Consider the following 27,388-nt stretch of genomic DNA (forward strand, 5'->3'; position numbering starts at 1 on the left):
ACCATCTCTATAGAAGGCCACTTTCCCTTTCTCTCGGGCTGCCCTTATCTCGGGCATAACTTCTTTCATGTGGGCAAGTTGCGAGAGTGTGAGGTCATCTCCAAGATATATTCCCGTCTTCTTGAGTGTAGGACGTCTCTTCAAGAAGTCATTCTTCGCCTCCATGGAGGGGAAACGAATGATAAGTGCTCAATCCTTAGAAGATTCGCCACTACCTTCTCTCTCGTCTTTCCCACTCTCCATGCCTTTGTGTGAGTGGTTTCAATGCCCATCATAGAGAAGAGCTCCTTGGTTTCCCCTTCCTCGATCCATTTCTCCGCCTCGTCCATCTTCTTTTGTCTTTGTGATCACCTCCACCCATGAAGATGTCTTCTCTTTATGTTGCTCCTCCTCCTCTCGAATGATCCTCATTTGTTCCTTGATGGTATTCAGCTCTTCAATAAAGGAGGGCTGAAATTTTCCATCCTCAAGCTTGCCTTTTGAAGTGGCTTCCAACTCCTTTTTGAGGGCTGAGATTTCAGCCGCTTGACTTTCAGCATGCAATTTGGCCTCCACTAGTTCCTCCTTTAAGGCTGAAATCTCAGCCTCTTGCTTGGATGTTCTCTCTTCGAGCTCTTGGATTTTGTCAAATCCCTTCTTGAGTTTGGAGAGGTGGTTTATGATTGCGGTAACGGAAGAGTCGACCATCTTCTTGTTTTCTTTGATAATTGTGCTGAGCTTGTCCTCCACCTTCATGAGCTCCTCTTTAACTCCGGTCTTGGCCATGACTTTTTGCAGAACTTCCCACAGCCAATGGACTGGAAATTAATCCATGACACCTGCGCGCAGCGCGAAACAGCAGCAGCACGGAGGCGGTGGGGGGGGGGGGGTTTCAAGCCATGTAGGGAAAAGAGAAAGAGAGAAGAGATTCAGCAGAGAGAGAGTTATGTTGCTGCCTTGGGGGCCTGAGGAAGGGTGGGTGGGAAGAGGGAGGCAGAGGGACGGGCCAGCCCAGGCGGGAGAGAGGCGGGCGAACAGTGAAGAGAGAGAGAGAGAGAGAGAGAGGCGGCGGAAGCGAACAAAGGGAGAGAGAGGGGCGGCGGAAGCGAACAAAGGGAGAGAGAGAGAGAGAGAGAGAGAGAGAGAGAGAGAGAGAGGGGCATTGTATTAATGTCTTCAAAAGGCGAAAATGACCTATGAGACCAAAAGGTTACATCATATCCATGAGGTACATCATCCTGGGTACAAAATAGTAATAAAGAAAGATAATAAAAATCCAGAGCTATAAAATCTGATCTAGGTACATAAGCAAAGAGCTCTCATATCACCCTAATACATCCCTCATGGGCCGCTGTGACATGGTGCTCAAGGTGGTAAAACTGAGCCGGCACGAGAAGGTCCTGCGATGATGAGAGATGATGGCCCGGATCATCCTGTGGTGGCATGGCCGTGGGCGAGGGCCTTGGGTCTGGGGCGTTGAGCTCTGCATAACTCAGTGGCTCTGTCGAGTGTCACACCTCTCGGCCGACCTCCTGGACTAGCCTGTGGTCCGGGTATGGTGGGTGGATCGGCCCTCGGAGTGCTGGTATGGAAGAAGTCGGTAAGAGCTCTCTGTGCTAGTCCTCGAGCAAGTACAACTAATTTGGATCTGACAAAGGACTCCTTGTGTCTGCGGAGCTCTAGAAGAAAAATTCCCACGCATCTTTGCTCGGAAGAGGTAGTGGAACCTCCCCCGACTCTGATAGTATACAGGGCATTGGCATATGTAATGATCCTCTGTCTCGGGCTTTGTGTGATAGAGCTGGCATATCCTGTCCTTTGGTGCAGCCGCCATGGACCCATATCTGGCAGTCTCCACTCTCAGCTGGTGTGGGACAAGGTGTGGATCTGGCCGATCGCACATCTCACCCCAATAGATAGGTGTGTGTCCATGTAGCATGGGGGGATGATGAAACCATCCTCTGTGAGTCATAGGAGGTGATCTCTGTAGAAGACCATCTTCGTCCCGAGTGGACGACTAGGTGAACTCCATGTCCTCAGAGTATCCAGTCTGACAATGTCCTTCCTCATAACCCTGTTCCGCTCTATGTGGTTGAGAGCAAATGACGGGGCCTCTATGTTGTACTAGAACAGGGGGAGTGCCTCCATCTGCATACCGTGCATGCCAAACCAAGTGCCTACCTATGCATACCAGCACTCTGTATCTCGCTTGAGTGTCAGCTGTCTCGAGGACTATAGGGCTAGTCTGGGGTATCTATCTAGTGGAAGCTCCCATAGCCTGTGCCAGTATGTCACTGTTTGGAATAGAGCCTTGAGCTTACTTGAGCGGTAGTGCTTCTAGGCACATTTCCAGGAGCCCAGAACGAAGGGTTGGCTTTTTGACACCCTTGTCACACCAGCCTTGATGTATGGAGCAACCTTCTGGGGGCCAGATTTATCCGATGAGGATTGGCAGCGAGTTGAGAGGCCCCGGGTCATGATGTTCTCCCGTATGATCCGCAGCAAACCATCAGTCCCACACCAGATTATCTAGGAAGAGTTTGCTGTAGCCCCGATGGTAGTGGATGCACTCTTCCAGACAGTCACATACCTCCATTGCATCAGTCACATGGATCCCCACAGGTACTTGAGGCTTGCCCTGGAGTCCTCCAAACAGCTAGCACTTGAGGGCCACTCTGGAGTATGGTATGCACTAGTTAGAGAGAGAGTTATATTAATGTCTTCAAAAGACCCAAAGGCTCTATGAGGCCAAAATGATGTATACATGGTGTCCATGAAATCTTGTCATGGATGAAATAAGAAAAAGAAACATTAAATTAAAACTGAAAAACTGAAAGCTAAGATCTCTGACTTTGAGATTAAACAAGATGAAAAATCTAGATCCTACTATGCTAGGTATAGGGTACAATAAGTGATACCCTGTATGCCGAGCAAGGGTCCATCCAGGATGTCCATCATGGGTGATACAAGAAGGCTAGAGATGTCAATAGTCTGCTATGAGGATGAGGCTGCTCGATAGTGGGCTAGGATCTCCTGAATTTGGGACTGATGAGCTGGGGGTGGCCAGAGTCTGATGGGATGAGGGCTTCTAGCTCTCTGGAGTGTGTGTGCCCGATTTGATGTGATTCCCATGGGCCTGCTGCAAGGGGGCACTGTGGCATAGGCTCCCGTATCCACTGTGATGGGATATGGTGCCTCCGTATCGATCCCTCTAGGCTGGAAAAAACCGGTGATGGTAAGCTGAGAGGAGTGTTGGGGGGGAGAGAGAGAAAGGAAGAAAGAAAGAAAGATCTATTAAGCGTCACTAAAGACCCAATGGGCCTATGAGACCAAAGTGATACAATAACGTCCATGGCATATCTCTTCATGGAATGGAAAATAAAACAGAAACAAAACATAAACATAGCTATCTCATTGGGGTGATACAAAACTGTCCATGGAATACTAGGAACATAGAAACATGAGAGAAAAAAATCTAGATCCATTTGTTTTTTTTTTCCAGCTAATTTCTTTAAGTGGCCCCTAAGCAAATATTACATATAGCTAAAGCCTACTTTTGCCAAGGCAGGCCAAAACTAGCACCATAATGTGTCCACTCTCAACTCCCGAACAAGCTGCATAATATGAAGGATGAAATCGTGCATACAATTGAATGCCATACATATGTTCCAAAGAATCATCTTAGTACCTCGCTATACTTCTTAGACAAAGTTACTGCAATCTCTATGGTATCACCCTTTGCTCTTATCGGGTACACATTTGTGGATGACTGCCAAGTATTAGTAAGAGAGATCCATCGTTTCCGCCATTCATCGAATGGAAAAGAGACATTGCCCATCAAGCTTTTCTGCAAGAGATTGAGGTACAATGCCACACGAGGAAGGTAGTAGTCTCCAACAAGCCCACTCCAGTATTTGTTGGCTGCAAAACAAAAAGCATTCCATGAAAACAATGCTATAAACTAGAGTCTATTGTCTTGAATGCATGTTATGAACTGTTACAATTAACTTCAGGCTTACGTGAAGTCATGACTAGGAAGAGAGAGTTTAAAACTTGCCATAGTCATGTATCACGCTCGGCTCATCGACCGTGTTGTCAAACCACATAGTCACTTGCGTCCTTGCATTCCACTCATACTGCACGTGTAAAAAAAGCCAAAAACACAAGGAGACATAAAGACCATATTTCAGAAACTCAAATATTTAAATATTAGAAAGCATTGTGATTGATCAAACATAGAACTTAAACTGCCACTGCTTTATTATGTAGACTGAAAGTACTGATGTCTGGCTGTAACTCAAATTCATCCTCATGTCAACAACTCCTTCCCCTTTGAGAAAGAAGAAAGTGCTCCTAGGCTGCTCACTCTTTAAAAAAAACGCAATCTTCCCTGTCATCTCTTGATGTACGTTCCCCAACCATATAAAAGTCTCCTCTTATTATCCATATATCAATTGAGATAGATGCTCCCACCCTCATGCCACAAAGAAAGACAACCTTAATGTCTTCCTAACCAATAATCCACTTAATCAAACATGAATACTACGGATGTAAGCATCCACGTTACTCAACCATCCTTATAATGGGGACCTTACATAAATGAGCTAACTGGTGCCTAGTCATTACAATATGAGGGTGGAGTATTGATATCTAACATCTCCCCTCAAGGCCCGACGAAGTTGAATTACATTTGTGGTCTGACACCAAGTTGATGAAGATGTCGCTCCATCTAGTCTTTGCAAAGAGCCTTTGTGAAGATGTGTGCATCCTCGAGCATTAGAGACCATCTCGACCCCTCTACACATGCTCAACTCATGCACAAAGTGAGAGCAAATCTCAATGTGTTTTTGCGAGCATGAAACATGGGACTTTGACTAAGATTCCAAGAAATGGCCATGCAACTGTGGCTACCATGTTGTAGTATTGTTTCACCGTAAGCAGCTTTATTCTCATCTTTTGTTGATGAGAGTACAACTGTAGATTTCTTCTTACTGATCCAAGAAATGCATCTTGAACACTTGTAAAAGAATTCCCTATTATTGAGTGTCCAATGTTCAAATTCCGCCCAATTTGGGTTACAAAAAGAACTCAAGACTTTGCACCCAAAGAAGGTGGTGCCATACTTTTAAGTACCTTGGATGTATTTCAATACCCGCTTACTTGCTTTTCAATGGTCCTCCCTCAAAACACCATCTACAAAACTCATGTGTAGCTCTGTATTACAAGATTAGACTCCCAACCAGCTTTCTGTACAAGGTCTCATGTACAAGATCTGAAGAGTCTTCAATAGACAGATCCACCTTGCATTCGCTCATACTAAATACCTTCAATCTCCCCTACTTGTACTAAGAATGACAATGGTGCCTAGCTTTTGACACATTTCAATCCCCAAGCAATAACTCCACACTCAACATTCAACGTTTGATGTGGCTGTGAGATTTTTTCTGTCTCATGAATCCTCTTGATGAATACTTGGGTGAATCAGGTCTCCTTAGAGTCTACTACTAGGGTTCTCAAGAACTGAAATAAGATGAAGGCAGTTACGAGTCTGCAAGAGGTGGTCCATGCAGTCTTCTCCACAAGTACAAGTTCATTGGATTAAAGACATAGATTAATTACGAAACATTGCAGACTCCTCAGTAAAAGATCATTAGACTAAAAAACTCTCTATAATTACCTTCCATCAAAAGTATCCTTACCCTTTGGAGCTGATTTTGATCTGTTGCCAGAGCCTTTGCACTCTCAAGCCAGCTTCCCAGCAGAAAGCAATCATTGGAGCCAAGCAAGTGATCCAGGTCCGAGACTAGCTCTAATAACACCTCACTTTTCTTTCTCAGCTCTTCGTTACTTCCCGACTGATATGCTAAAATAATTTCATAATACAGCTGATTTGCACACTTGCCAAGAACTTGCCTCGTAAGATCAACCACATCATACCTGTAGATGCTCCAAAACAAAAATAAGACTCCTTGAGAAAAGGGTTAAAATTTTATTATCGAAAAAATTGTACGGTAATAAAAAGGATCAATTCTCACCAAACATACACACATTGTATCAAAGAGTTGGCAGGTTCTAAGGCATCTAGACTTTCACACATCCATGCTGGAATGCTCCAAGTTACACATGCTGTTTGGACTGTCATTGTTCAAAATTATATCAGAACCAGTCTAAGTGAAGAAAACGATATTGTAGGTTATAGGGTTATGGTTTGCACAGATACATGCCTAAGCTATTGGGGATCAAAGAGATCCATGGTGTGAGTGTGTGCAAAGAGAGAAATGAAATGAAATGATATATTAACGTCTCTAAAAGATCATGATGGCCTATGAGACCAATACTGAGAATACATCTGAAGTTGGTGTCTCATCACAGAGAACAACCAAATGAAACTGGAAAGTACAATAAACTGACTATCTTACAGCTATAAGAACTGTAAGTAAGACTCCTAGATGATACTGAGTAGAAAATATTGGAAAATGTATATCAAGTAGATCCATGTAGGCTGATCGGCTGAAGTGATGCCCTCTCCTCAGATCAATTATCTCCACCATGGGCCTGTCTAGAATGGAGAGGTCGCAAAAGCGAGGTAGGCACCTCCAATGCCGAGTAATAATGGCTCTAATCTGGTGATGGTGAGGATGCCGTGGTCGGGATCCTGGTGGGCGTGGTCGAGGAGCACGACATAAGATGAGTGCTCTATCAATGGTGACTCCCTAGAAGCATGGCTGGTGTCTTGATGGCCCAATGGACGAAGTATTAGGAGGCAAGTGGGCTGGGCTGCTGGTGTTGGTGCTGAAGAAATCTGTCAAGAGCCTCTGTCTAGGTACATCATGGCTCGGTCTCATGTCTGCCAAGAGGGTCTCTTTGTGTCTCCTGAGCTCAAGTAGGAACAATCCCAAGCATCCCTGATCCTCAAACTCCATGACCCTACGTAACGGCCCAAAACCCTCTCGGAAGAGGCAGTGATATCTCCCTCAGATCTCATAATAGACTGTACATCATAAATTGTAGTGCTCCTCTGACTCTGTCTCCTGGTAGCATAGCTGACAAATGCGGTCATCCGAGATCTGATGCACATATCGCCCTGTCTCAATCCGCAGCTGGTGTGATGAGGTCCGGATCTATCCAATGGCACAATGTATCCAATGTGATAGGTGTACATCCATGTACGCCCGGCGGGTGATAAAACCATCTACTCCCGCCTGCCCCTCTGCTGCCCCTGCCTGCCCCACTGCCTTTGCTACCCCAGCTGCTCCCACCCTTCTGCTCCCGCCTCTGCCCCCCTTTTTCTGCACCCGCCTCTTTTTCAGCAGCAATTTTTTCTGGATTCGAGTCGGCCGCCCACTTTTTTTTTGATTGGCTTTATGGCTTCTTCTGTTGTAGCCAAACTTTCGTCACCCCCACTTGCTGGGAGAATCATCAATTTTTCACAAGACGAGCTCACCTCTCTTCAGCCACCCTTGTTGCGAGAGTTTATGGTTCCCACCCCTCTCGTTCGCAGGCCCGTGAATGGCTTCTAGCAGCTCTCCCTTCGGAGCTCATTGTGCACTTCCAGGATACTCATTTGCTTGGTCGAGGCTTCTTCCAGGTGGACTTTCATTCGTCAGAAGCTACTTCTCAAGTTTTGGCTGGCAGCCCCTCCCTCTTGGTCCTAGGAAGATTTTCTTCTTTCAGTACCAGGTGGGCTTTGATCCAGTGGTAGAGGATCAACGCCTTACCCCAGCGTCACTACAGTTCCTTGCTCTTCCTCGGTCCTATTGGAAGCTTTTATCTTCCATAGGGGCATCCTTTGGCCAGGTTCTAGAGGTACCAGTCCTTCCGAGCTCTCCCGCCTCAGCTTCCGTGGTTTTGGCCGTTACCGCCACTCTTGATGGTGTACCCCGGGTCCTTGTGCTTGTTCCTGATGATCATGTTATGCTTCAGAGACCTGACGGGTCTCATTTCGGCCAGAGGATGGAGATTGCAGGTAGACTTGACCAGTGTCGGATTTGTCGCTCGTTGACAGGGTTACATTGCTAGAGATTGTCCTAGATCGAGGGGCCATGCTAGGAGGCGGCGTGGTCCTGCCCATCAGAGGCCTTCTGCAATTGCCGAGACTCCAGTTGCTCCTAAGAGGCCTTGGATATAGAAAGGGCTATTACACGTAGACTGGCTGCCTTTCATAAAGAGCACGAGAAACATCCTCATGCTCAATGGGTTGCAGATTCTTTATGACTATTAGGGCAGAGCTTCATCACTCTCGAGTAGCGTGCGGAGTACCGTTACCATGCCCATGAATATTTTTGGACCTAGATGGGTGGCAGATGCAACAAACATTTCTTTGCTACTCACGGTCCATCTCATGCCAGAGAGTGTCAGGCAGTTGCACGATTCACATGGCACTCTTCATTCAGATCCTCTTATGGTTAGACAGATTGCCACTGATTTCTATTGCTAGCTTCTTAGTGCTAGCCTCACTCTAATTTGAGACACAAGTCACAGAGGAAGGTTTGGAATGCATTGCCACATTTGATTACTGAGATGTGTGCGGTTCTGGATGCCCCTTTTTCTATGCAGGAGTTTAGTCATGCTCTTCCTGCCTTACCTCATGGTAAGTGTCGAGGGGAGATGGCCTCTCCCCTATTTCTTTCATTACTTTTTGGGAAAGAGACCTATCACCCTACTTGGGACTGCATATAAGATGCTTGCTAAGGCAGCGAGCATTAGATTGCAACCAATTTTGCAAGATGTCATTCATGATACTCAGAATGGATTCTTACACAGAAGGAGCATCCTCGACAACATTTTCTCGTTTTGGGAGACTGTGGAATGGGCCAAAGCGAGTAATCATCCCTTAGCAATTTTGCTCTGGGCAGTTGCTTGGCTTTCCTAGTTTGGCCCGCAACTTTTCTATGAGGGCAGTGGTACACACTCTGCTATTTTCATTCGTAGAGGTATTGCCCAGTAGGGTTTATTGCAAGATGTCCCTCACTCTGATTATACACCCCCCAGACAGGATTGACACCAGTTGGGAGATTGTTGCCAGCATTACAGCATGGCAAATTTGGAGAGCTAGATGCATGGAGGCTATAGAGGGTGTACAGATCTTTGGGTCTCAGTGCATTAGTACTATTTATATGGGGTGATATCATCCATACTCTCATGGCTACGTGGTCTCTACCGATTACGTGTAGGTATAGAATGCCGACTGCCAGAACAAGAGCGAAGCTCGTTTGGTACATCTAGATTTTTGGCTCTCAGTGCAGTAGTACTATATGGGGTGATATCATCCATACTCTTATGGCTACTTGGGCTCGTATTCAGGGGCCCGCTCGTTCTGTGCAAGCAAAGCGCGTGATATTTATGCCGGAGTGGGACCATGGCATCTTCTTTTCCTCTAGTACCACACGTCTTTCATGGCATCATGATGCTCCTCAGTGGTTGAAATCACCTTACATATTGGGGTCATTCTATTCTTTTCTGGCTTATAGCTGTGATTGTTGTATGTCTTTTTCATACTTCATAGAAGTCTCTTTCTAGAGAGAGAGAAAAAAACCCAGACTTGTGAAACTCTTGGAGGCTACCCTATCCAAGCAGTATGCACATTGGTGCCAAAAAACAAGAACAAAATATAGGTTCACTGGCTCTGAGACCAACTGTAGAACACTAGTGCCTATGTGCTGCTAGGGTTTGAGAGTAGAGTGCAGTGGAATGAAACACATAAAGCACACACAAGAGTCCTAAAATAATGTTTGTATTATGTACAAGAAAAAAGTAATACAGCTAAATCTCTAGTACAATCGATATGGCTGAGTGAAAACGTCAACTGCAGCCTTGTGACCTACTGTACACTCCTGGTTAGCACTTCACCTACAGAAAACACGCTGTGAAGTCCAACACCGAGGAAAGCAGATGATTATGACCATTTGGCTATCCACATATATTTATGCACCAATGCTACTAATCGGCCTGTTGTCCACGTCCTGCCACGTGTCATGGACTGCCACATCATCATTGCCACATGGCACTTTACATGCTATCCTCTGTGTACCAAAAGTGAGGTGTGTGACACTATGAATCTTGCTCTCCATGATATGGAGTGGAACTGAAAGGGGTGTGCACTCAGTAACCTCAATGCATCATGACATCCAAATCTGCCAAGCTGTCAGCCTCCCACTTATCTCCCAATCTATATCAGCTGCTGCATGCAGTAGCTTAAAGGGTGCCTGAGGAACCACATCCAAGGAGACAACCTGTACGACCCCTCTATTTGCGTAGGTGGCAGAGTTCTGAGGTGACTCCGCATACAAGACCTGAGGTTCTGCCTCCATGAGGGAGGCCACCTCTTCCTTAACAATAGATATGAGAAAAGCAGTCCTCTGCCACAACCTTTGAGCCTCTTTACAGCTCAAGATGCAATGTTGTGTGGACAATCAGACAGGGGGACTACAGGTAACACTCCATGATCCACAAAGCTACAAGAAAAGAGAGATCTTCTTGCTTCTTGACACAGGATATGCAGAGGTGTTTCTAGAGGAAAATATGGAAATATCTCATGAATAGAAAGGTCTCTCTTTTCTTTTGGCTATCTAATCATGGAGGGATTGCAGTGAACAAGTAGAGACAGGTTATTGGAGTGTGGGCATGCTCTCACGTTTTAGAGTTCGTTCATCATGGTTTATGGGATTGCATGCAAGATAGGATTGTTTGGGTGTACATTTCTTCCTTGCTTGGTAGATTGTCCCAGTCCATTGGTGGGATCTGTTGCATGGCTGACTCAGTCTGTACTGCAGGTTTTTACGAGAGCTCAGGGTCTTTGGCTATCAGGACTCATGGTCATATTATTGAGTTTGCAATATGGATGCAGTTTCAATCTCTGATTTCAGGCCTTATCATGTTCCTACTGATACTCATTGGGAGACAGTGGCCAGCACCACAAATTGGCAAATCTGGAGAGCCAGATGCACGAAGGCCACAATCAGAATTCGGATCCTACCTTCTCAAACCCTTTCTTGCATCTGGGTTGATATTATGCATGCACTTACGGCCATTTGGTCAAGGATACAGGGCTCCTACAGATCTACAATTGCCAAGAGGAAGAGATGTCTTAGTGAATGAAAAGCATGTCCGTTCTTTTATGAGTCTTCGTCTGGCTTATCTATTATATATTAAGTATGAATAGACCATACAAAATCACGGCTAGAAGCCGGAACAAAAATCCTCATCCCAGAAGAGGATCTGGATGCTTGTGCAGATCTGGATTGTCCCTGTATACAAACCTACGTGGCCATAAGAGTGAATAATATCTCCCCATATAATACAAATGCACTGAGTGTCATATATCTGAATGCCTTCAATAGCCTCTGTGCACCCACCTATGCAGTTTATTCATGCTATGCATGGTGTATTGATTCCTTTATTTCTATCATTCGTGATAAGTCTTTTTTCTATGTGAAAATATAAAGCCTAAGGCAAACCTGTATGTTGGGAGATGGCCAAGAGTATCAGAAACTTGCAGAAGATCATTTAAAGCCCCCATAGCAGCTTCATTTGAATACCATAGATGTCCTGGCACTGCCTCAAGTACAAGATCCGTGGCATTCAAGTCGGGAAACTTAACAATCACATCCGTGTTATGGTCCTGCGTTTCAGAAAGTAGCATTTCAGACAACGGAAAAGCTTTGGAAAACAGCAAAAAGCTGTAACAGTTATATAATAGCCATGTATCTTGTGCAAGGACATGATACAAGCCCCCAAAAAAATCATCCAATGCCAGTCATGTTCCATTCTAAAGAGCTGCATTAGTTACACAAAGCTGCATTATCTCACACATAAAATCCAGTCAGATGAGTGCTGTGAGATGTCATGAATTAAAAGTGTGAGTGTGTGTGCATGCATGCAGGCACAAATGTGTGTGTGTAATATATATATAATAATTCTCATGTGTGTGTGTAATTTTCAAGGTGTGTGTTCTGGTGTATGGTGTGCATATCCCTGTACTGCTGAACTGTGCACTCTTTGGTGTGTGTCTGACCTGTGACTGCCGTCTGTGAGAGACCTACATCAGAGAGGCTGTCGACTGTCGAACTGCTCATGCTTCACTTTTTTTTTTTTTTCAGAAAGGAGACTTCTATTAAGTATGAAAAATTTTTACAAAATGGAGATTTCACACCAAGCAAGGTGGAGATCTCAACCAATCAGGAGCCCTGTGCTGCCAGTAGGGTTTTGAATGAGAGGGTGTGAAAAAGATACCAATGTCCCACTCTCTCATAAACTGGCTGCGCTTGCTCTCCGCAGCCCTCGAAGATCCTTGGATTCTGGCCCAGGTAGCCATAATGGTGTGAATAATATCACAAGAACGGGAGTACCTCAATGGCCTCAGTGCTTCTAGCCTTCCAGATATTCCAAGCTGAGATGCTAGCAATAATCTCCCAAGAGCTATCTAACCTCTGTGCCATAGGGACAAAGTGTGAAAGTGGCAAATCCTGAAGACAACATTGCTGAGCAACTCCTTGCCTAACCATAATGGCCAAGCTCCTATCAGTCCCCTCGAATCTCAGCTGAGGCCCAGATTGTGTCAACCAAATGATAGAACCAAAAAAAATGATAGCATCCCTCTTAATTCTACCAAAGAGAGGTGCAATCGCAGACCAAACCCTTTGGGGACCAGTCCTCATGTATCATGGGGAGCATTGAACATAGGACGTGCCAGGTCTCTTGAAGATTGGCTTGCATTCTGACAGCTTCCCCCAAAGGGTCAAGAGGGCCTGGCTGGGATCCGGGGTAGAGATAGACTCAGCATCGACATCGACTTTGCTATTCCTCCCCCGGGGTGGCTGACCCCTATCCTAGACTCGACCCCTCGCAGTGTGTGTGTGGGGGGGCGGCGTGTTTACTAGGCATAATATTCTCTTGGCTGTCCATGGCGCGGATGAGAGCTGTGCTTTGCTCACTTTTTCTATTGAACCATATGGCAAATAAGAGAGATCAGAGCCACCTCTGGATGATTTTAGTGGTTGCGTCTTTATAGAGGGTGAGGGTGATCAGATTTCAAGCACATGAGTGGCATATTGACCCCCCGCCGGCCAAGGTGGCCAAGGAGAGACTCTGGTGGTTATGGATTTGGGAGAGCCGACCCCTCATGAACCTCCAGTGGGACCGAGGGGAGTGGACTTGGCGTGATCCTACTGACAAGGAGGACACACTAGATATCCCGTTCTTGGAATACACCACACGGCTAGGCTGCAGGATTTAGATGCCGAGGTTGAGGACACCCCGACAGCAGCAGTACACTGGCAGTCATAAAGCCTCTCATAGCGTTTTCTCTCAGATTTTTGGAAGAGGCTCTTGGGACGGTTTTCGACCTCGAAAATCACCCTCTTTCTTTGGTTGCTGCCACATAGGAGTTTGGTGGTTGGCACATGGTTGGCCATTTGCGGTCGACCAACAGCTTGTCAGAGGTGCGACCACTCCTAGGAGTCTCAACGACACTGTCTTTGGGATTGCCTGAAGGCTCAACAGGTTTGGCAGCGGATTCTTCGCATTTTCACGATGGATAGGACCTCGACCTGTATCATTTCATGGGACACTACTGTCACTTGGACCACAGAGGCTAAGGTTGTCATGGCTTATGAGGAGTAAGGTGGGGGCTAGCCCTTCAGGTCTCTCACCTTCGCATTTCGGGAGTACCATCCCAACCCCATCTACTGATCATTGGACTCTAGGTTCGTGCCAAAAATGGGAGATGTGTAGCAACATTGCAACCTGGCACATCTAGAGAGATCGATGCAACGAAGCCATTGATGGCACCCACTCTCTGCCTGAGGAGTCTGTTAGGAGCATTTGTCTTGACATCATTCATACCCTTCGCGGTCAGTGGGGGAAGCTACACGGTGGCTCTAACCGCATGCGAAAGTGGCAGGAGGCTTTCTTGAGGCTATGGCAACTTGCCCCTTTTCTCACAGATAGAGGTGCTGATCCCACTTGGCATTAAAGACCACTTGTGTGGTTATTCTCTCCCGCTCCCCCTGTATGAGATAGCCTTCTCCTCATAGAGCGGCGAGCCGAAGGAGAAGTGCATCTTTCTCCACCTTCTGATTCTTTGGTTTCTCCCCCGTACATGGAGGCGAGTTTGTATCTAGACCTTCGTCATCGTATTTAGCCCTTCGAGGCTGGTTTTTTGTTAACTAATAGAAGATCTTTTTCTTGGGGAAAAAAAAAGCTACTATAGATGTTGGTAGACCTGTTTTGGATAAGGACGGCTGCTGGCGAACCCCTAATGCCAAAAAGATTATATAGTCATGTAAGTTACAACTCCGTCATTGGTCTAATCCTTCCTCTATGCAGACTAATGCTTCATCTTCTGGTTGTGCATCTACCTCTACCAGATAGATGCTGGTATGCTCTAGTCCAATGCTGTGAAAGGAGGCATTCGGGTTTTGTAGGGTGATATAGATATGATGGTTACTTAACCGTCTTTTTTCTCCTCTTCATGATGATGAATGCACCTATAAAATGTGTATCACACAACATACAGGGTTTGTGTTCCTCTCACAAATAGAGACTTGTTTGGGAATATGTACATAAGATGCATCCTGATATCATATTTTTCAAGAACATAACCAGCATCAATTTTCTAGCAAGACAGGTTTTTTTTGGTGGTTACTATATATATTATGCTGGCTTGGATTCTTTTTCTAGTGTTGGTTAAGCAAATTTTGCAGCCTACAATGGCTTATAATGATCCAGATGGCAGACTGATTATTGTGCAATGCATGCTCAATGGGGAGTTCTATGAGTTTAATGACTCCCCTTCTCCTCAAGACAACACTCAGGTTATTCACATATGCTTGCTTCTAAGAAAGTGGCCTCGACAAATGTTGTATTTGATCTTGGATGGAGAGATTTATGGACAGCCACTTCTCTTAATAAGAGAGGTTTTACTTTTCACCATAATGCACACTCGGATTATCGTGCAAGATTGGATCGCTGGTACCTTTTGCATGCAGATCATCTTGACACTTTTCAATGTCGTATGTGGATTGATTACTCTTTGAACCTTTCTGATCATGCGCTGGTTTGGTTAAGTTTGTACTTTGATATGCCTCTTGATGAGATCTCCTTACCCACTAAACGGCTTCTATTGGTGAACAATTCATATCTCTCACATGCACTATTCCACGATATGACTATTGATGTTATTAATTTAATGCCTTACAAGCTGAAATGTATGAGAACATAGACATTGCATGGCATCATTTTTGCCCATATACAAACGGTTATCAATGAATATGGCAAATGGTATTTGGGGAATGAAAGGCAACGTATATATCAGTTGAAGAATATGCTGCAGTTTCTAGAGGAGACTAGTCATATTCGCATGCTATCTTGACAAGAGGAGGATCATATTGTTCATGCAAAGCATGTGTTGGCTCTCAAAATGATCAATAGAAATTGCAGAAATGGCAAGTTAGATCACGCCAAAAATCCCTTTTGGATAAGGGTTGTTCATCCAAAGATCTTTTCAAACGCTTGCATGTCTCCAAACAAAAATAATGTATATCTAGAGTGAGGAAAGAGGATGGCAATTGGACACATGACATATATCAGCTAGAGCATGAATGTGTTATGCATTTTCAGCATGTTTTTGTGACACCGCTCGAGATGACTCCTTATATTCTTAGGGCTAGGCACGAGCTTTTGTCTCCTATTTCTAACATTGTGAAAATGGATGGAGTGGTTGATTTGGAGTCCATGTTTTTAGCTATGGAACTAAACATGGCACTAAAGGCGCTTGGTAGGAAGGAGGGATTGATAAGATTGGTGCCAAAAAAGGAATTGTGCCAAAAACTTTTTGATTGGCGCCCTATTATCATGATGCCAGTGATCTATAAATTGATCACTAAGATTATCGCTAATCGATTCAAAAACATTTTGAATAGGGGTATCCAGCGCAATATGGTTTTGTGCCTCGTAGACAAACAACATATAACACTTCTAATGTCTTTGTTGGCATAGAATATGCAAAATATACCAAGCAAGATGTGCTCTTATTGCAGATTCATATTGCTAAGGCTTTTGACATAGTCCACTGGGATTACATTGCAGAAGTTATGGCAAAGTTGGGGTTCCGTCCAAAAATGCAGAACATAATTTATTGGCTGTATCGAGATAGGACTGCCAGATGCATTTTGGGAAAAGGCTTATCCTCTCCATGGGTTTTGGATAGATTTGTTCGACAAGGGTGCCCTCTTAGTGCCTTGCTCTATGCTATTGCTACTCATCGCTTCTTAAAATATATATGGATAAGCTTACTTACACTAGTAGATTACATGAGCTTCGTCTCCCTCATGGTCAACATTTGGTTGCTCACGCATATGCTGATGACTCTTTCTTTTTTCCTCATAATATGAAATCAGATCTGCAATGTCTCATGAACAATTTGCATATGTTTGGATTGGCAGCAAGTCTTTTTATCAATTTTAAAAAATCCAAACTGTTGCCTCTCAATGAAGTTCAATGACAACATTCTATGGCATGGGCAAATCTATCACCTACACAACATGTTAGACATTTGGGATATCCTGTGGAAAGGAATCTTTCACTTCGTGATGCTACATATTGGGTGTTGCAAGAACTTATGATTAAATTGGAATATTAGAAACTCTCTACCTGGCCACTTCATGTCAGATTGAGAATAGTTCAATCAATTTTGATGGCATACATTCAGTTTTTCCTCCCTCTTCTGTCATGGTCTAGAAACCAAATCTTTGGTTTTATGACAAGAAGCATTGAACTCTCTTGGTAAAATTTTCGATATAAGAAGGCCTTGCAACTCTTGAAGTATGAGGCCATATGCTTGCCGAAAATGCATGGAGGGCTTAATATTTTGAATATCCATTATCATGTTCTGGCACACAAAGCCACTTTACTTTTGACTTTTACTGCGCAACAACCACCCTGGACACTTATGATTGCAACTCTTTGCTTTGATGCCAATACATATGCAGTTGGCAAATGGCACGTAACTCACTGGGAACTTTTATTTGGCTATGTGGAGGGAAAAATTGCTCGATGCCCTTATGTCTCTCGTCTTCTTGCAGACTGGAAGCATGTTCTACAATATATTCAGTGATCAGGTAGACCTCCTGAGATTGGCAAAACTTTGAGACAAGAAAATATCTTTTGGAGCCGTGGATTCCCTACTCCTTTGTCTCTTTGTTCCCCTTGGCAAGCTTACATTCTTTCTACAAAAGGCATTTGGGTTTGCCAAGATGTTGTTGATGCTGAAGGAAATGTTTTGTCATTTCCTCGAGATCAAAGTCGTTGGCACTTGGGTATACACTACAAACCTTTATGGCGTATGTTACATGAACAATTGCAGCCTTTTACTCCCCTGTCGGTTGTTCAGGATGGTGAAAGAATGGAGGATTGGATTTTCCACAAGACAGATTCTGGACCTTATCCTAGATTCTCTTTCCCTCATGTTTCGGCTAATTTGATCAGCAAGTTGATTATTCCTGCACCTTGGTTTGTCAATTGAATTAATAAGATTTGGCTCCTCACTGAGACAACTCGTTGGTGGAAACAAAACCTGAAGAAAATTTGGCATAGTAAATTGCTGCTCAAATTAAGATTGTATTTATGGTGATGCTTGTTGGGAGTGCTCCCAGTTGGAGGCTTTTGGAAGAAAGACACAAAGCTGCACCGAAATGCCCTTCTTGCCCTTGCATAAAGGAAACCGTGATGCATCTTCTTTGGTCTTGTCTCGTGTCTGCAGGCCAAAAGTTTCCTTTGCCAAATTTCCCATTTTCTTCGCCTCAGATTTCCAGGGTATTCCTCCAGATTTTTCTGACTCTTTGGCAGGTGGTCTTCTACATTGGATCATGCTCAGCCCTTTCCAATCTAGACTAGATATTCGGCTTCATGGACAATTTGGCATGCAAGAAATCAGTTGTTTTTTCATTCCAAAAGGATTGAACACTATCCTTACTTTCGTCAATCCTTGCGTCAGTCTTGTGTGATTCCGGATCAGATAGATGATGGCCTGTTGGCTTTGTTTCTTAAGTGCTTTTAGCTTCTGTGACTGGTTTTTAAGAAGTTTGTCTCTTCTTTGAGGACTTCTTCCTTACAGTGAAGCAATAGAACATAGCCTTTTACCCAAAAAAAAGAGTGTGTGTGTGTGTGGCACGTAGACATTTTGAATTAAATTCTCTTTGTTTGAGCACTAAAGCCTTGTAATGACACAAGTAAAGACTCACTTAAACCTCGTAATGGCACGAGACAAGTAATGGCTCAAGTAAATGTGTTTAAGCCTAGTTTTCTAGTGAGTATTGAGGCTTTACTTGTGTGCAAAGTCTTGCAGCAAAAGCCAATTAAGGTTGTGTTCGACAAGAAATAATGAATGTAACTGACCTCAGTCCCATCCGTACAATTATAGATAGTTTCATGCAAGGTCTCCCATGCTTTCTCTAAACCATTGTTACGCTCACCATAGCGTCGTGATGAATATGTCTGTACCCATTCCTGAAACAAGACACCAATTATCTCATCAATAAAACAGTAGACTTTATGGAAAGAATTCACATACTGAAAAAATCAAAATATAGCACATGTAAACCCTACCTTCACATCAACTGCCTCTGAGTGAAATGCCATTTCTGCCATCAATTCATAGACGACTGGATTCTGCTCTATGCCCTCCATGCACATGCCCACTCCAACCTTCAAAATCATATCAAAGGTTAAAACTCTGTGAGGCGTCTCAACCCCTCCCTCTGGTGTCAAGGGCCATTCATGGAAGAAAACTGTATAAATCTTTCTCCAATGAAATCAATCCACCATGTTCACATATACATAATCAAGAGAGTGATTCAGGAAGGAGGAAATGGGTTTTGAACTGATGTTCTTTCAGTTGTTAGGGGAACTCTGAGCCCCTTTGCTCTAGCAAGTGACTATGTTCCTCTCTGATCTAAGTAAGTCTCCCATAGATGCAAGGGTCAGCTAGATACTTTACATCCTCCCTCAGAATAACAACCTACTGGTTCTCTCCCGTGTAAAATATCCATTCTTTTGGCCTCTGCTACTGAGTGACAACCACCATTGATGTCCTGTAAGGCACATCAGAGAGCCTCAACTCTATTACCAAGGCTGAAGTACAGGAAGTCCATATCTGAGAAATACTCTGGGGACTACCTCAGTCATAGAATTGGTCACGAATGTGCACTCTACAGGGCTCTCTCTTCCCTCTATCCTCAGGGATGCAATGAAAAGACCACCGTTCTCAATAATCACATGTAGTGATACCTGGTGCAATATCCTCCATCCGAGACCTACTAATCCACATAAAATCTGTCAGCCCTAGCCAAATTTCTCTCCATAGCCTTCTATCAGGCATAAGTAAAGAGGAGTTTTCCACTCTTCACATCACTATATACTATCCAGTTTATGCTCCTGGAGCATCAAGATGTCAACCTGACCCTAAAACTACTGAGAAGCGGAGCTTATCTTTTAGAACTATCTCCTGTGACGGTCGAGACTCCACCTAGGGCCTGTATATTCAAAATAACAATCCTCGTTTGTGAAGGGTTCGTTCGTGGAATGGCCTGCCCCGCCTGGTGATGCCAGCGGATTGCCTAGCCCAATGAAAAGTGTAGACTTGTATATCATGACCAGCGGTAGTTGCAAAATCTGGTTGCTCCTGGTTTTCCAAGTTCCACTTGTATACACTCTAACAAAATCCAATTCATTTAAGTAAAGCAGTAGGTCATATGAGGGCTATGTGATAATATAACGCCCATTTGAATAGACCTTAATAAAGATCTATGTGAGAATCAGATTTCTGTTTTAGAACTGTGAAATAAGAAAGCTACTTTTGTAAGTCAAGCTTATAATTACTAACAAAAAGGGAAAAAGTACCAAACCTAGTATTATCGTGAAGCCTTTTAAAAAAAACTGCAATGTAAGCACCCTGATTTATTGTACTTTTCTCTTGCTTATATAAATTCTCATCTTTGTTACGACGCGTGCTGCTGACCTGAGCCTTAGTGCTGTGTTTCTCCATCGATGAGTAAGGGTATTTATTTCTCTCTTCACCATGAATGATGAAGAGGATCAACATTTTTCTCTCTCCCTGAATATCTCAATGAGTCAGTCAAATAAGTAGATGGACAGATCAGCTCCTGTGAGGTAGCCCTTACTATCTCCCTAATCTTTGGGCTCTGATACATTTCTCATAAACTTAGGAAGAGAAATAGGTTGAACTCACCTGCTCATCTGGTAATTGGACTAACTTAACAGATAATTATCGAGAGCGTAAAATTGTTGACCCGCTTCATTCACCATAAAGAGAGGAAATGATAAACTCAATCTTCAGAAGAAAGACACCACATAAGATCATAGACGAAACCACATCAGAGAACTGTTTTCCACTAGAACAAGGAAAATACAATGCATGAGTGTGCTCTTCTTGGTTACATTGGAGACTTTAATATAAGCTTCATGATACTAAATTTGGTGCTTTCCTACTTGTTATTCTAGTCAACTTCCTCTTTAGTAGGTGTAACTTGCGGCGGGTGCCCGGGGGACTAGGGCCTTTGACACACTTGTCAATACCATCAAAGCATATTAAAACATTTAAACATGGCCACAACCATAACACATATCCATCATCACTTTGCATAAAACATAAAGCTAGACAAAACATACACAAATGCTGAAAATGGAGCTTGCACGTGTGACACCGCATAGAGGCCGGAATGGGCCGACCCCCCCCTTGGAGTATTTTATTACCCAAGGAGAATAATATCATGTACAAGATTTGAGGGCCTTACTCTCCCCACGGGAGATGCCGGATTATCCATATACAAATGCCATAACATAGCCCAACACGAGGCTACCAAGCCGGAACATAGGCTATAGAAATGCCGAGCCAACAACATAATCCATATACCGCCGTGTGGGTACTGATTCTTCCCCAAAAACCACGGGTCTTCATGCAATAGAGCTGGTATAGCAAGTACAACTCTCCATTCAGCCGGTACAACAGGTACAATGGTTGGTACAACCGGTACAGTGGCTGGTACAGCAAGTACAATGGCTGGTAGAGCCGGTACGGTGGCTGGTACAGTAGTACAACATGTACAAATGCTGGTACAGCATGTACAGTGACTAGTACAGCAGGTATAGTGGTTGGTACATCAAGTACAGAAGCTGTACAGCCGGTATAATGGATGGTACAACAAGTACAACAAGCACAAGGACTGGTACAGCCAATACAATGGCTGGTACAGCAGGTACAAAGGCTGGTACAAGAAGTACAATGGCTAGAAATCATAATAAATGATTAAATACCCTTGCCTTCAGTATTTCTTCGCGATGGAAGCCTCCAAAACAGTCCCCAACAGCCGGTATTCTTCATGGGCAGCCTTCAAGAGAGAGAGAAAGAGAGTAGCCATCATTAGGGCAGCCTGTAACGGTGGTAGAGGTTCGTGTGCAGCAAGAGAGCCTCCATTAATGAAGAGAGAGGACTCCAATTTATAAATTTGGGCCTCCCATGAGCTAAAATGGCAAGAGAAGGCTACACTGACAAGTGGAGAGCCACACAATAGCTGAAGTGACAAGTGTGAGGCCACTTGTCTCACTTTGATCCACTTTCTAACAAGTGTCAGGCCACTTGTCTCACTTTGGTCCACTTTCTTGCCACATGTCCCAATCTAAGAGATGGGTCCTTCCATAAACTTTATCTCTAAAAATATCCCAATGGGTAGACATTCTGTCATAGGCACTTTGCCAACTCTTGGTATCTGCTCAATTCTAGATGTAATGACGCGAACAGAATTTCCATCGGAGTCAGGCCAAAAATAGCAACTCTTCTAAATTTTAGGAGTGTGGTCCTTTGTATTCTAGGATAATCCCCCATTCCCAAAGCTTGTACTTTCCAAATATTTAGACATCCTGGAGTCCACCAGACCCCTTTCATATACTGGGAAATGTCCAGGTTGGTGACATCCTTTCTAGTTTCTTAAAAGTTGTCCGCAACTTTAAGCTTTAAGCCATATATTCAAGATATAATCATGTTCCATCAAGTGGGCGAGACAAGACCGTCTCAAAAATCTAATATAACTGAAAAATCCATGTCCCAAAGAAATGGGTGAGACTAAATAAGTCTCCATAATACCAATATCAAAATCATGTCCCAGTTCCCATGTTCTCCCATACAATCCCAACTCTGATCAACAAGCATGGTGTGGAAACAATGAAACACTCACTCCACAATCGCAATACGAATCCACGTGTATGGTGGAGTGTTCATTGAATTGCCCTCTCACAATCCCAACATGAATCCACATGCATGGTGAGATGAACAATGAACCTCTTGGCCTCTGTATGGGGAGATAGTGATTCTAATATGGCATAAAGATAAATAAATCCATGTCCCAAATAAACGGGTGAGACAAAACAATTCCATAAGTCCAGATATCATAATCATGTCCCAAGTAAATGGGCGAGACAAAATAAGTCTCCTGCCAACAAGGCATCAGTCCACATGACCCTTGGCATAGACATAAGAGTCATGTCCACTTTACCACTTGCACTCCGTGTTGGTACTCTGACCACACATCTTGGATGAGAGGTGGGCTCAAGTAACAAGATAAAACAATCACTCGCAGGCATAGATAACCTGGTGTTCCATAAGCATTTCTGCTACACATAGTTTATAGGCATTTCGGCCACTAATAGTTTGTAGGCATTTCGGCCACCAACTCACACTACCCTCTCAAGTGCCCATGTTCCCTTCCATCTGCTCTCTATTGTTCCACCCAGATATGGTAGAAACAATCTTCAAGAGAGCACGTAGGACAAGAGAACACTACACACGGCATGTTTTGCTCGACACTACCCTCTGAAGTGCCCATGTTCCCTTCCATCTGCTCTCTATTGTTCCACCCACACATGGTAGAAACAATCTTCAGGAGAGCACGTAGACAAGAGAACACTACACAAGGTATGTGAACCATGAGTTTCGTAAGTCCAATGCATCCCAAATAAAGAGAGCCAAAAAGAAAAATCCATAAATCCTTTCTCCTTGCATGGCTATACAAGGGTTAGTGCACATCAAAAACACTTCACAGTAAATAGCAAAAGCACAAACTTTGCAAACTCAAAGTATACTTAGCTTTTCTTTGCCAGGTTCGTCATGAAGCCAAAAGAAATATCTCGTCACCATATCCTTAAGATATCCTGAGATATATCTCCATATAGCTTGCCTGTAAGCTTGATAATATAAACCACAATATCCATATGGAAAGAATGCTAAACGTGTGCACATAAAGCCAACTTCACACTTCCAAGATAAAATTTTGTGAATTTATAAATCCTTAGATCAACAAGCTGTCTACTGCTCATGCTCTTGCTTCATAAGCTATGAAGTGGTTGGCCATGCTTAACAGCAATGATGGTAAGTGTGGTCCTTATTGATAGAAGGAAGCCTCCACTTCCAAGAAAGCCTATGCTCTGATACCAATGTAACTCGCAGCGGGTGCCCGGGGGACTAGGACCTTTGACACACTTGTCGATACCATCAAAGCATATTAAAACATTAAACATGGCCACAACCATAACACATATCCATCATCACTTTGCATAAAACATAAAGCTGGACAAAACATCCACAAATGCTGAAATGGAGCTTGCACCTGTGACACTGCATAGAGGCCGGAATGGGCCCCTCCCCCCCCCCCCCCTCCCCCCTTGGAGTATTTTATTACCCAAAGAGAATAATATCATGTACAAGCTTTGAGGGCCTTACTCTCCCAACGAGAGATGCTAGATTATCCATATACAAATGCCATAACAAAGCCCAACACGAGGCTACCAAGCCGGAACATAGGCTGTAGAAATGCCGAGCCAACAACATAATCCATATACCTCCGTGTGGGTAATGATTCTTCCCCAAAAACCACGGGTCTTCATGCAATAGAGCTGGTACTCTCCATTCAGCCGGTACAGCAAGTACAATGGCTGGTACAGCTGGTACAATGGCTAGTACAATAGGTACAATGGCTGGTATAGTCGGTACGATGGCTGGTACAGCAGGTACAGCAAGTATAAATGCTGGTAAAGCATGTACAGTGACTAGTGCAGCAGGTACAGTGGTTGGTACATCAAGTACATAAGCTATACAGTCGGTACAATGGGTGGTATAGCAAGTACAACAAGTACAAGGACTGGTAGAGCCAGTACAATGGCTGGTACAATAGGTACAAAGGCTGGTACAATAAGTACAATGGCTAGAAATCATAATAAATGATTAAATACCCTTGCCTTCAATATTTGTTCGCGATGGAAGCCTCCAAAACAGTCCCCAACAGTCGGTATTCTTCATGGGCAGCCTTCAAGAGAGAGAGAAAGAGAGTAGCCATCATTAGGGTAGCCTAACGGTGGTAGAGGCTCGTGTGCAGCAAGAGAGCCTCCATTAATGAAGAGAGAGGACTCCAATTTATAGATTTGGGCCTCCCATGAGCTAAAATGGCAAGAGAAGGCTACACTGACAAGTGGAGAGCCACACAATAGCTGAAGTGACAAGTGTGAGGCCACTCGTCTCACTTTGGTCCACTTTCTTGCCACATGTCCCAATCTAAGAGATGGGTCCTTCCATAAAATTTATCTCTAAAAATATCCCAACGGGTAGACATTCTGTCATAGGCACTTTGCCAACTCTTGGTATCTGCTAAATTCCAGATGTAATGACGTGAACATAATTTCCATCGGAGTCAGGCCAAAAATAGCAACTCTCCTAAATTTTAGGAGTGTGGTCCTTTGTATTCTAGGATAATCCCCCATTCCCAAAGCTTGTACTTTCATATTTAGACATCCTGGAGTCCACCAGACCCCTTTCATATACTGGAAATGTCCAGGCTGGTGACAGTAGGTACCTACTTAAATCACAAAAGTAGCTTCCTTTTTGGAAGTAATTCTAAGCTTGGGTTGCAAAAGTAGCTTTCTTTTCTGAGAGGTTGATAGAAAAAACATTTTTTTCATTGGCCCTTATTTATAGAGGGATTATATTCTCAAATAACCCTTTATAGGCAGGACCGTGTACAAGATTTTGACAAAGGCCATCAGTTGGAGACTTCAGCCTTTCCTCCCTAACTTGATCCATGTCACTCAGACAGGTTTTGTTCAAGATCGGAGCATTCTGGACAACATCTTCACTTTCTAGGAGGTGACAGCTTCGGCCAAGAGGCGACAACAGGACCTCATTGTGATCCTCCTAGACTTTGAGAAAGCTTATGATAGAGTTGACTGGAGCTTTTTGGAGGGCACGATGTACCCGATGGGATTCCTAGTCGAGTGGATCCGTGGTGTTTCAGGCCTCTACTCAGCCTCTCACAGTCAGGTTCTCATTCAAGGAGCCCGAGGTGACAGATTCCCCCTTTCCTGCTAGGTCCAGCAAGGCGGTACACTAGCACCTTACCTCCTCCTATTTGTCGCTGAGGCCATGAGCAGTTTTCTCTCACCTCAGGAGACAGGGCTCCAAAGATTGTGTCTCCCCATCCGTACTCAAGAGGACTTGTTGGATTAAAAGTTTGCAGATGACACAATGACATACCTTTCCAGAGATGTGGGGAATCTCCAGAGATTCGCAGAGGTGATTAAGATCTTTTGTCGCGCATTAGGAGCGTAGATAAACTGGCACAAGTTGTGTGGTTTTTGGGTAGGCTCTACACCCACCCCGACTTGGCATCTACTTCAGGCTTTCAAGTGGATCCTGAGGGGCACTCTAGTCCGCTATCTGGGATGCCACGTGGGCATCGATATCTCCCCGTAGAAGCACCTCGCTCCTTGTCTTCTGAGCATTCGGAAGAAGACTTTGCACTGGAGCTCCGTGAGGCTCTCCTTCTCCGGCCAAGTGGTGGTGGCAAACAAGGTCCTTGCCACCATGTGGTACATTACTTCTTGTTGGGCCTTCTCCCCCAAGCAAGCATTGGCCAGGTACAATGGTTGATCCGGAACTTCTTGTGGGCCGATAGTATTTGGAGGCCTCCCAGCGCCAAGGTGGCTTGGAGAGTGATCATTCAGCTGACGCAAAGGGAGCCTAGGCATTATTGTGTCCACCATTCAGAGCCGCGCCCTACTGGGCAAGTTGATTGTTAGAGGACATCTTCTAGGTCTTGAGCCTTGGAAAGACTTCCTCTTGGCCCAGATTTGAGCCAGTACACCAAGCTTGGGGGGCACCTGGCCTCAGAGCACCAGATGGATCTTCACAAAGATGCGGGCCCACGAGCTTTTGAGGACAGATTTGCAACCAGCCTACACTGAGCTTATGATCTCAGGCCAGCCCTTTAGCAGTTAGCTCCAATAGCTTCAAAGGAGCCCTGATCGGTTTACCTAGTGGCCACATGTTGGGGGCCCGACCTCATGTATCATGGGGAGCGTTGAGCATACGACCTGCTAGGTCCCTTGGAGACTGGCTTGCATTTAGAAAACTTCCCCCAGAGGCTCAAGAGGGCCTGGCTAGGATCTGGGCTAGAGACAGAGTTAGCCTCGACATCAACTCTGTTATTCCCTAGGAGTGGCTGACCCTTATCACATACCCAGCCCCCCGTGGTGGCTGGGCCTATTTACTAGGCATGCTATTCTCTTGGCAATTCATCGCATGGATCAGAGTTGTGCTTTGCTTACCTATATATATATATTTTTTTAGAAAGAGACTTCTATTAAGTATGAAAAAGACATACAACGATCACAGCTATAAGCTGGAAAAGAATAGAATCACCCCAATATGTAACGTGATTTCAACCACTGAGGAGCATCATCATGCCATGAAAGACCTCTGGTACTAGAGGAAAAGAAGATGCCATGGTCCACTCCCGCATAAATATCACGCGCTTTGCTTGCGCAGAATGAGAGAGCCCCTGAATACGAGCCCAAGTAGCCATAAGAGTATGGATGATATCACCCCCAGGCTTAGTTAGTACGAAAGGTACGGTACGGTATGGTACGATAAAATACGGTACTAATTGGTACCTTAAAATTTTTTGAGGTACGGTACGATATTAGTACGTTTCTTTAAAAAAAAAACTTCCTAAACTTAAAAATTGCAGATAAGAAGTTACAAAATAGCAAAATCGTACCTGATCGTACGAATACGTACGGTACTGTACGGTACGAATCGTACGTACGATCTGATCCGTACGACGTACGGAACTAAGCCTGAGATTCACCCCATATAGTACTAATGCACTGAGACCCAAAAATCTGGACACCCTCAATAGCCTCCGTGCATCTAGCTCTCCAGATTTGCCATGCTGTAATACTGGCAACAATCTCCCAACTGGTGTCAATCCTCTGTCTCGAGGGTGTATAATCAGAGTGAGGGACATCCTGCAATAAACCATGCTAGACAATACCTCTATGAATGAAAATA

At 44.2% G+C, this 27,388-nt stretch overlaps 1 protein-coding gene across 2 annotated transcripts in view; it reads right to left on the reverse strand.

Moving 5' to 3' along the window:
- Positions 1-27,388, reverse strand: part of CYL1 (alpha-N-acetylglucosaminidase family / NAGLU family) — a 249,790-nt gene that overhangs the window by 15,780 nt on the left and 206,622 nt on the right. For both annotated transcript variants that reach the window (XR_015262844.1, XM_086779467.1), the window contains exons 14-19: positions 18,583-18,681; positions 18,373-18,483; positions 11,436-11,599; positions 5,679-5,916; positions 4,037-4,115; positions 3,668-3,900 (exon numbers count right to left, since the gene is read on the reverse strand). Coding sequence is in view for 1 of the 2 variants with exons in the window: in XM_086779467.1 (XP_086635593.1) it covers positions 3,668-3,900; positions 4,037-4,115; positions 5,679-5,916; positions 11,436-11,599; positions 18,373-18,483; positions 18,583-18,681 (924 nt within the window). In the remaining variant the exon portion in view is untranslated. The remainder of the gene's footprint in view (positions 1-3,667; positions 3,901-4,036; positions 4,116-5,678; positions 5,917-11,435; positions 11,600-18,372; positions 18,484-18,582; positions 18,682-27,388) is intronic.

The sequence above is a fragment of the Cibotium barometz genome, chromosome 40, assembly GCF_041138505.1.
Source record: "Cibotium barometz isolate CiBa-2024 chromosome 40, ASM4113850v1, whole genome shotgun sequence".
NCBI lineage: Eukaryota > Viridiplantae > Streptophyta > Polypodiopsida > Cyatheales > Cibotiaceae > Cibotium > Cibotium barometz.